Source organism: Melopsittacus undulatus, chromosome 24 (assembly GCF_012275295.1).
Source record: "Melopsittacus undulatus isolate bMelUnd1 chromosome 24, bMelUnd1.mat.Z, whole genome shotgun sequence".
Lineage (NCBI taxonomy): Eukaryota > Metazoa > Chordata > Aves > Psittaciformes > Psittaculidae > Melopsittacus > Melopsittacus undulatus.
The window spans coordinates 477,718-488,342 of NC_047550.1; the positions used below are offsets into that span (position 1 = coordinate 477,718).

The window sequence follows — 10,625 nt, forward strand, 5'->3', positions numbered from 1 at the left end:
AGCGCCTCCCTCACCGCCCCGCCCACAGTGGGCGGAGCCACTTCTTCACTACTCAGCCCCTCCCCCAAAACTCCCCGCCCACAATGGGCGGAGCCTCTCCGCTCCTCCAACCAGCGCCTCCCTCACCGCCCACTGTGGGCGGAGCCTCTCCGCTCCTCCAACCAGCGCCTCCCTCACCGCCCACTGTGGGCGGAGCCTCTCCGCTCCTCCAACCAGCGCCTCCCTCACCGCCCCGCCCACAGTGGGCGGAGCATCACCTCAGGCAGCGGCGGCGGCAGCGGCTGTGGCGGCGGCGGGCCTGGTGCCGGTATATCCCAGTATATCCCAGTATATCCCAGTATATCCCAGTATATCCCAGTATATCTCGTTGGATCCCGGTTTATCCCGGTTTATCCCGATGGCGCAGCCGTGCCCGCTGGCCGAGGACAGCTTCAGCCGCCTGAGCTCGCAGAGTAACGTGTACGGGCTGGCGGCGCTGCCGGCGGGGGAGGAAGGCCCCGGGGGCCTGCTGGCGGCAGCGCTCAAGGGCAAGGTCATTCACTTCCGGTACCACGAGCTGCAGCGGCGCATGCGCCCGCTGGCCAGCGAGCTCCAGTTCACCTACATCCCGGGTCAGCGGGGGGGGCACGGGGCACCTATGGGGGGCTGTGGGGGTCTATAGGGGTCTATAGGGCATCTGTGGGGGTCTATAGGGCATCACTATGGGGGTCTATGGGGGTCTATAGGGCATCACTATGGGGGTCTATGGGGGTCTATGGGTGTCTATAGGGCATCACTATGGGGGTCTATAGGGCATCACAATGGGGGTCTATGGGGGTCCTGAGCATCTCTATGGGGGTCTATAGGGCATCTGTGGGGGGCTATGGGTGTCTATAGGGTGTCTATAGGGCATCTGTGGGGGTCTGTGGGTGTCTATAGGGCATCTATGGGGGTCTGTGGGTGTCTCTAGGGGCCTATGGGTGTCTATAGAGTGTCTATGGGGGGCTATGGGTGTCTGTAAGGCATCTATGGGGGTCTGTTGGTGCCTATAGGGCATCTATGGGTGTCTATAGGGCATCTGTTGGGGTCTGTGGTGTCTATAGGGCATCTATGGGGGTCCTGGGTGTCTCTAGGGGCCTATGGGTGTCTATAGAGTGTCTATGGGGGGCTATGGGTGTTTGTAGGGCATCTATGGGGGTCTGTTGGTGCCTATAAGGCATCTATGGGTGTTTATAGGGCATCTATGGGGGTCTGTTCGTGCCTATAGGGCATCTGTGGGTGTCTATAGGGCATCTGTGGGGGTCTATGGGTGTCTATAGGGTGTCTGAGTGTCTGTAGGGCATCTATGGGGGTCTATGGGTGTCTGCAGGGTGTCTATGGGTGTCTTAGGGCATCTATGGGGGTCTGTGGGTGTCTATAGGGGGCTATGGGTGTCTATAGGGGGTTATGGGTGTCTATAAGGTGTCTATGATTTTCTATGGGGGTCTGTATGGAAGCTATGGGGGTCCATGGGGTGTCTGTGGGACTCTATGGGATGTCTACAGCTGTCTATGGCTCACTATAGGCCTGCGCAAAGGGAGTCTATAGGGTTCCATAGGTGCATGTCTACAGGGTGTCCATGGGGCTCTATGGGGTGTTTATGGGCGTCTGTCAGGTCTGTGGGGTATCTATGGGTCTCTATGGATGCCTATGGGGTGTCTGTGTGTTTCTGTGGGGTCTCTATGGGTCTCTATGTGTCACTATGGAGTCGCTGTGGGTCTTTATGGGTCTCTATGGGGTCTTTATGGGTCTCTGTGGGTCTCTATGGGGTCTCTATGGGTCTCTATGGGGTGGCTGCTCCCCACTGACCCCCCATGCCTGCAGTGGATGCTGAGATCGTCTCCATCGATTCCTTCCCCAAGTCCCCCCCTCAGCGCGGGCTCGTCGTGGGCATCACCTTCATCAAGGTACCCCATAGAGCCCTATAGACCCCATAGACCTCTATAGAGCCCCATAGCACCCCATAGACCCCCCCATGCTCATTGCCCCTCCCAGGACTCCGGGGACAAGCCCAGCCCCTTCCTCAACATCTACTGTGACTATGAGCCTGGCTCTGAGTATGACCTCGACTCCGTGGCCCGTGAGTGTTTTGGGGTCAATTTGGGGCATTTTGGCTCAGTTTGGGCTCATTTTGGGTCCATTTGGGTGGGTTTTGGGGTGGTTTTGGGGTGGTTTTGGGTGGTTTTGGTCAGTTTTGGGGTGCCCCCCCCATCTTTCTCTCTTCTCCCCCCCCAGAGAGTTGCCTCAAACCTGGAGCTGCAGTTCACCCCTTCCAGCTCTGCCACGCGGAGTGCGTCCAACCCATACCCCATATATTCCATATTCTATATCCTATGTATTCCGTATCCTATATCCTGTATTACATATCCTATATCCTATATCCCATACCGCGTATTCTATATTCTACATCCCATATATTCCATATCCTATATCCCATATATCCCATATACCATATCGCGTATCCCATATATCCCATGTGCTATATTCCATATATCCTGTATCCCATATATCCCGTATTTCGCATCCCATATATTTCATATTTTGTATCCCATATATCCCATATTCCCTATCCTACATCCCATATGTGCCATATGCTATATATCCCTTATCCCACATCCCATATATCCCATATACTTCATATCCCACATTCCATATATGCCATACCCCATATTGCATATCACATATATCAAATATTCTCTATTCCACATCCCATATATCTCACATCTCCCACATCCCATATGTCCCTTATCCCATATCTGTTATTCCACATCCTATATACCCCACATTCCATATATTCCATATCCCATTTACCCCATATTCCACATCCCATATATCCCACATCTTGTATATCCCATATCCCATGTATCCTGTATCCCATCAATCCCGTATCCCATCTATCCCACATCCTGTATCCCATATCCCATCTATCCCCTATATTCCCTGTATCCTGTATCCAGGGTTCGGAGCGGTGACAGCCTCGAGACCGTTTTCCTGCTCAGTGGCAATGACCCAGCCGTGCACCTCTACAAGGAGGTGAGAGCATCCCTGCTCCGGTCCCATTCCTGCCCTATCCCAGGCCCATTCCTGTCCCATTCCTGTCCCATTCCTGCCCCATTCCTGCCCTATCCCAGCCCCATTCCTGCCCCATTCCTGTCCCATTCCTGCCCCATTCCAGGACTATTCCAACCCTATTCCAACCCTATTCCAGCCCTATTCCTGCCCCTTTCCTGCCCTATTCCAGCCCTATTCCTGCCCTTTTCGTTCCCTTTTCCCCCCTCTCACCTTTCCCCCCTTCTTCCCCCCCCCCCCAGAATTCCAGTTCGCACCAGTTTGAGGAGCAGCCGATCCAACGCCTCTTCCCGGAGCTCCAGGACCTTCCCAGCAAGTACAGTAGGAACTGGGAATGGGGGGAACGATGGTGGCTTCCCCCCCCCATTCCGCCCCATTCCCATCCCCATTCCCCCTCATTCCCACCCTATTCCCATCCCATTCCCATCCCTATTCCCCTCCCATTCCCACCCCCTTTTCCCCCCCCCATTCCCACCCTATTCCCCCCTATTCCCACCCCATTCCCCCCCCATTCCCAACCCCATTCCCACACCCCATTCCCACCCCCATTCCCACCCCATTCCCACCCTATTCCCATCCCCATTCCCCCTCATTCCCACCCTATTCCCATCCCTATTCCCCCCCCCCATTCCCACCCCCTTTCCCCCCCCCATTCCCAACCCCATTCCCATCCCATTCCCTTCCAGTGTCCTATGGCTCCATGTCCTGACCCTTCCCGGCTCCGCTTCCCATCGGATCACAGCCTTCGGCTGCCAGAGCGGCCACGTCCGCGTCGCCCACGTGGACCAGAGCGGCCCCAGTGAGTCCCAATGGGAATTCCCAGCGTTGGGAATGCCGCTGGCTCCATGACACCCCCCAGTGCTTGGCTTCCTGGTGTCATTCCCACCTTTGGGAATGCTGCCCTGGAGCCTGATTCCGGCTCCGCAGCCGTTCTCCAGAGCTGGAGCATCCAACAGGATGGGCCCATCTCCAAGGTCCTGGTGTTCCCACTGGAGCTGGATCCCGACACTTCCGGGCAGGGTGAGCCCCATCCTGGCCATTCCCAAGGTTTTCCTGCCCATCCCGGCTCTTCCTCATCCTCCTCTTCCTCATTCCCATAGGAGATGCTGTGGCAGAGCCAAGCTTCAGTGTCCTGGTGGCCAGTACCATGGAGCTCAGTGTGGTCTATAGGTACCAGCATCATTCCCGTTCCCATTCCCATTGTTCTCCTCTCCATCCCATTCCTGTCTCTCCATCCCATCCCCTCCTCTCCATCCCATCTCTTCCGTCCCATTCCCATCTCTCCATCCCCATTCCCTTCTCTCCATCCCATCCCCTCCTCTGCATCCCATCCCTTCCATCCCATTCCCATTTCTCCATCCCCATCCTCTCCATCCCCATTCCCTCTTCTCCATCCCCTCCTCTCCATCCCATCCCCTCTATCCCATTCCCATCTCTCCATCCCCATTTCCTTCTCTCCATCCCATCCCCTGCTTCCCATCCCATTGTCTCCATCCCCATTCCTTCCTCTCCATCCCATTCCCATCTCTCCCATTCCCATCTCTCCCATTCCCATCTCTCCCATTCCCATCTCTCCCATTCCCATCTCTCCCATTCCCATCTCTTTCATTCCCATCTCCCCCTTCCCATCTCTCCATTCCCATCTCTCCCATTCCATCTCTCCCATTCCCATCTCTCCCATTCCCATCTCTCCCATTCCCATCTCTCCCATTCCCATCTCTTTCATTCCCATCTCCCCCTTCCCATCTCTCCATTCCCATCTCTCCCATTCCCATCTCTCCCATTCCCATCTCTCCCATCCCCATCTCTCCCATTCCCATCTCTCCCATTCCCATCTCTCCATCCCATTCCCATCCCCATTCCCACTTTTCCCTAGGGATGTGCTGCGCCGGGGGCTGACAGACCAGTGCCCATTGCCAGGCAGTGACCTCCACGACAGTGTCCTCTGTGCCCTCGCCCCGGACCTGGACTTCGATGGGCACCCGGAGCTGCTGCTGGGCACCTATGGGCAGGTCCGGATGGGATCCGGATGGGAACTGGGATGGGAACAGGGATGCTCCTCTTCCCGCTTGCTTTCCATTGGTTCCCATTGGTTTCTGGGTTGGCTCCCATTGGTTCCCATTGGCTCCCATCGGTTTCCATTGGTTTCTGGGCTGTTTCCATTTGTTCCCATTGGTTCCAGGTTGTTTCCCATTGGTTTCTGGGTTGTTTCCCAGTTGTTTCCAGGTTGGTTCCCCATTGTTTCCCATTGGTTTCCCCATTGTTTCCTATTCGTTTCCCAGTTGTTTCCAGGTTGTTTCCCATTAGTTCCCATTGGTTCCTGGGTTGTTTCCCATTGGTTCCCATTGGTTCCTGGGTTGGTTCCCATTGCTTCCCACTGGTTCCCATTGGTTCCAGGTTCTTTCCCATTGGTTTCCATCGGTTTCCATTGGTTCCCATTAGTTCCCATTGGTTCCTGGGTTGGTTCCCATTGGTTTCTGGGTTGTTTCCCATTGGTTCCCATTGTGTCCCATTGCTTCCCATTGGTTCCAGGTTCTTTCCCGTTGGTTCCCATTGGTTCCAGGTTCTTTCCCATTGGTTTCCATTGCTTCCCATTGGTTTCTGGGTTGGTTCCCATTGGTTCCCGTTGGATCCCATTGGTTCCCATTGGTTCCCATTGATTCCCATTGGTTCCCATTGGTTCCCGTTGGTTCCCATTGGTTCCAGGTTCTTTCCCATTGGTTTCCATTGCTTCCCATTGGTTCCTGGGTTGGTTCCCATTGGTTCCCATTGTTTCCCATTGGATCCCGTTGGTTTTCATTGGTTCCCATTGGTTCCCATTGGTTCCTGGGTTGGTTCCCATTGCTTCCCATTGGTTCCTGGGTTGGTTCCCATTGCTTCCCATTGGTTCCCATTGGTTTCTGGGTTGGTTCCCATTGGTTTCCCATTGGTTCCCATTGGTTCCTGTTGCTTCCCATTGGTTCCCATTGGATCCCATTGGTTCCCATTGGTTCCCGTGTTGTTTCCCATTGTTTCCCATTGTTTCCCATTGTTTCCCCATTGGATCCCATTGGTTCCATTGGTTCCCGTTGGTTCCCATTGGATCCCATTGGTTCCCATTGGTTCCCGTTGGTTCCCATTGGTTTCTGGGTTGGTTCCCATTGGTTCCCACTGGTTCCCATTGGTTCCCGTTGGTTCCCATTGGTTCCCATTGGATCCCACTGGTTCCCGTTGCCTCCCCGCAGGAGCTGCTCTGTTACAAGTATTCCCAAGGGGAATTCCGCCTGCTCTGGTCCCGGCGCTTCCCGAGCCCCCTCCTGTCCCTGCTCTACAGTGACCTCACCGGGGATGGGCTGGCTGAGCTGGCCGTGGTCTGCGTGCGGGGCCTGCACGTGCTGCAGGTCAGGGCACACACAGCACAAAACAGCCCCAAAACACCCAAAATCACCCCAAAACTGCCCCAAAACAGCAAAAACCAGACCCCAAACAGCACAAAACAGCCCAAATCACCCAAAACTGCCCCAAAACAGCACAAAACAGCCCCAGAACAGCACAAAACAGCCCCAGAACAGCACAAAACAGCCCCAAAAACAGCACAAAAACTGCCCCAAAAATCACCCAAAACGCCCAAAACCAGCCCCAAACCAGCCAAAAACAGCCCAAAACAGTCCCCAAAATCACCCAAAACTGCCCCAAAACAGCACAAAACTGCCCAAAACATCCCAAAATGGCCCAAAAACAGCTCCAAACAGCCCACAAGAGCCCTAAAACCAGCCTCAAACAGCCCCAAAACAGCCTAGAATGGACCAAAATGACCCTGAAACACACCCAAAATAGCCCAAAATCACACAAAACAGCCACCAAAAACAGCCTAAACCAGCCCCAAACCACCCCAAAACCCACCCAATCCCACCCAGAGCGCCCATAGGATCCATCCCACTCCCATAGGGTCCATCCCTATCCCAGCCTGATGCTGATACCTGATTCCGATGCTGTTATCCCAGATCCTGATCCTGTTATCCTGGTTCCTGATCCTGTTATCCCCGTTCCTGATCCCATTATCCCTGTTCCTGATCCCGTTATCCATTCCTGATCCTGTTATCCCTGTTCCCGATCCCATTATCCCTGTTCCCGTTATCCCTGTTCCCAATCCTGTTATCCCTCTTCCTGATCTTGTTATCCCTGTTCCCAATCCCATTCTCCCTATTCCCAATCCTATTATCCCTGTTCCTGATCCTATTCTCCCTGTTCCCGATCCCGTTATCCCTGTGTCTGATCCCATTCTCCCTATTCCTGATCCCATTATCCCTGTTCCCAATCCCGTTATCCCTGTTCCCAATCCCATTCTCCCTGTTCCCGATCCCGTTCTGCCTATTCCCAATCCCATTATCCCTATTCCCGATCCCGTTATCCCTATTCCTGATCCTGTTATCCCTGTTCCCGATCCCGTTATCCCTATTCCCGATCCCGTTATCCCTCTTCCCGATCCCGTTATCCCTGTTCCCAATCCCATTAACCCTGTTCCTGATCCCGTTATCCCTATTCCCAATCCCGTTATCCCTATTCCCGATCCCGTTATCCCTATTCCCAATCCCATTATCCCTGTTCCCGATCCCGTTATCCCTGTTCCCGATCCCATTATCCCTCTTCCCAATCCCATTATCCCTGTTCCCGATCCCGTTATCCCTGTTCCTGATTCCCGTTCTGCTTCCATCCCCAGCACCGCCTGGAACCCGGTCGCTTCGCTGTGTCCTGGAGCGGCTCCGGGCGCTCGTGGGGACCCCCCCGGACCCCCCCCAATAAACCTGGATCCGGCTCTTCCTGGGGACCCCCAAATCCTTTGGGATGGGCTTGGGATCATGGGGGGGGGGGGGCAAGGCCAGGATTGGTCCATAGGGAGACTCTGGGGGGGGCATAGGGGTCAATGGGGGGGGGTTTAAAGGGGGTCCATAGAGGGGTCTATGGGGGGGGATCTATAGGGGGGATCCATAGAGGGATCTATAGGGGGGATCCATAGAGGGATCTATAGGGGGGATCCGTAGAGGCATCTATGGGGGGGATGTATAGGGGGGGGGGTTCCATAGAGGGGTCTATGGGGGGGATCTATAGGGAGGATCCCGTAGAGGGATCTATGGGGAGGGATCTATAGGGGGGTCTATAGGGGGCGTCTATGGGGTGCCCATAGGGGGGTCCATGGGGGCGCCCATAGGGGGTGTCTTTAGGGGGGGTCCATGGGGGAGTCCATAGATGGGTCTAGGGGGGGGTCTATAGGGGGGGGTCCATAGAGGGACCTATGGGGGGGGGGGGGGGGTGGATCCATGGTATGGATCATAGGAGGGTCCGCGGGGGGGTCCCGTGGGGTCACAGGGGTCAATGGGGGGGGGGGGGCCTCAGGTGCTCCCGATGACGTCACGGGGGTTCCCCCGTTCTCTTCCCCATCCCCGCTCCTTAAAGGGGGGAGGGGGCGGGGCCGGGTTCCCCCCCCCCCCCATCCAATCCCTCCTCCCCCCCAAGCTCCGCCCCCGCCCCCCCCCCCCCCCCACCCCCTCCCGGCATCGCCAATGAAGTGACCGGTAGCGGCGGCGGCGGCACCGGGGGGGGGCCCGAGCGGAGCCGGAGCCGGACCCAGGTACGGGTGGGGGGGGGGGGGGGGGGGGGGGGGGGGTAACAGGGGGGGGGTAACGGGGGGGGGCGGAGGGGGAGAACCGGGGGGGGGGAGGGGGAACGGAGCCGCCCCCCCCCCCCCCCCCACCTGAGGATTGCGGGGGGGGGGGGGGAAGGCACCGGGACCCAAACCGGGATCAATGGGGCCCACCCCCCAACAATGGGATCAATGGGACCCCCCCCATCAATGGGGCTGCCCCCAATGCCCCCCCATCAATGGGAACCCCCCATCAATGGGGCTGCCCCCCCCATCAGTGGGATCAATGGGGCTGCCCCCAAGTGCCCCCCCCCCCATTGATGGGATCAATGGGGACCCCCCCCATCAATGGGGCTGCCCCCAAGAGCCCCCCCATCAATGGGGATCAATGGGACCAACCCATCAATGGGACCCCCCCATCAATGGGGCTGCCCCCCAAGTGCTTCCCCCCCGCAATGGGGCCCCCATCAATGGGGCTGCCCCCAAGTGCCCCCCCCATCAATGGGGACCCCCCCATCAATGGGGACCCCCCATCAATGGGGCTCCCCCATCAATGGGGCTGCCCCCAAATGCCCCCCCCATCAATGGGGCTGCCCCTAAGTGCCCCCCCATCAATGGGATCAATGGGGGGGGGGGGATTCACTTTGTATTCCTGCATCCCAGATAAGGAGCATCCCCCCCCCCAATGGGATCAATGGGGGGGGAACAGACCCCAAATTCTCTCCAAATTCCCCCAAATTTCCCCTAAATTTCCCCAATTTTTCTCTAAATTTCCCCCAAATTCGCCCAAATTTTCCCTGAATTTCCCCCTTTTTTTCCCCCAATTCCCTCAAATCTGCCCCAAAATCGCCCCCCGATTTTCCTGAAATTTCCCTCAAATCCTCCCCCAATTTTTGCCCTGAATTTCCTCAAAATTCCTCGATTTTCCTCAAAATCTTCCCCAAATTTCCCTGAAATTTCCCTCAAATCCTCAAAAAAATTCCTCCCCCCAAAATTTCCTCCAAATCCATCAAAATTTCCCTAAATTTCTCCCCAAATTCCTTGGAATTTCCCTCAAATCCTCCCAAAATTTGGTCCAAATTTTCTGTCAATCAATCCCTGAAATTTTTCCTGAAATTTTTCCCAAATTCCCCCCAAATTTTCCCCCAAATTCCCTGAAATTCCCTCAAATCCTCCCAGAATTTCCCCCAAATTCCCTCCGAATTCTCCCGGAATTCCCTTCAAATCCCCCAAATTTTCCCTAAATTCCTCCCAAATCCCCGAATTTTGCCCAAATTTTCCCTCAAATCTCCCCAAAATTCCCCAATTTTTCCCCAATTTCCCTTAAAATCCCCAATTCCCAACATTGGGGGCCCCCCCCCCCCCCCCCCCCCGCTCCCTTGGCAACAGCATTCCCAGATCCAGGATTCTTCCTTCCTTTCCCATCCCATATCCCGGGATTCGGGAAGCGGAAAACCGGGAATCTCGGTCCTTTCAACCCCATTTCCTGGGATTCGGGGTCCTGGTGACCCTCTGGCTCCATCCCATTGGGAATCTGATGGATTCGGGATCTGCGGCCACCCACATCCATCCCCATTGAGGTTCCTCATCCCACAGAGCATCCAATGGGATCTGGGGCTTTTCCCCTTTAATTCCCATTCCCATGATCCCAAATCCCTTGGGAATGGCCCTGACCCCATCCAGCCCCTGCCCTCGGAGCCCCCTTAGGGAATAGTCGGGATCCAGGAGCAGAATTCCCGCTTGGAATTGGGGCTTTTCCCACCCAGACATGGTCCTTGAGGCTTCCCCAGCCCATTGGTCCCATTGATCCCATTGACCCCATTGGTCCCATTGATCTCACTGATCTCATTGATCCCATTGGTCTCATTGGCCACATTGACCCCATTGATCCCATTGATCCCATTGGTCCCATTGATCC

At 55.9% G+C, this 10,625-nt stretch overlaps 1 protein-coding gene across 1 annotated transcript; it reads left to right on the forward strand.

Annotated features, from left to right (window-relative positions):
- Nucleotides 1–237: 237 nt before the first annotated feature.
- Nucleotides 238–7,984, forward strand: KPTN (kaptin, actin binding protein). Its single transcript, XM_034072115.1, has 12 exons — nt 238–611; nt 1,843–1,925; nt 2,014–2,098; nt 2,254–2,308; nt 2,976–3,051; nt 3,330–3,403; nt 3,774–3,886; nt 4,015–4,107; nt 4,188–4,257; nt 4,964–5,099; nt 6,312–6,467; nt 7,787–7,984. The coding sequence occupies exons 1-12, from the start codon at nt 398–400 to the stop codon at nt 7,982–7,984; spliced, it is 1,353 nt and encodes a 450-aa protein (XP_033928006.1). The 5' UTR covers nt 238–397.
- The last annotated feature ends 2,641 nt before the right edge of the window (nt 7,985–10,625 follow it).

Excerpts from the sequence above, each read along its gene's own strand:
- KPTN (XM_034072115.1), top strand. The coding sequence starts at position 398 with ATGGCGCAGCCGTGCCCGCTGGCCGAGGACAGCTTCAGCCGCCTGAGC. Across the intron at positions 4,108-4,187 it reads TCCCGACACTTCCGGGCAGG|GAGATGCTGTGGCAGAGCCA; the intron begins GTGAGCCCCATC and ends TCATTCCCATAG. Across the intron at positions 6,468-7,786 it reads GGGGCCTGCACGTGCTGCAG|CACCGCCTGGAACCCGGTCG; the intron begins GTCAGGGCACAC and ends TTCCATCCCCAG.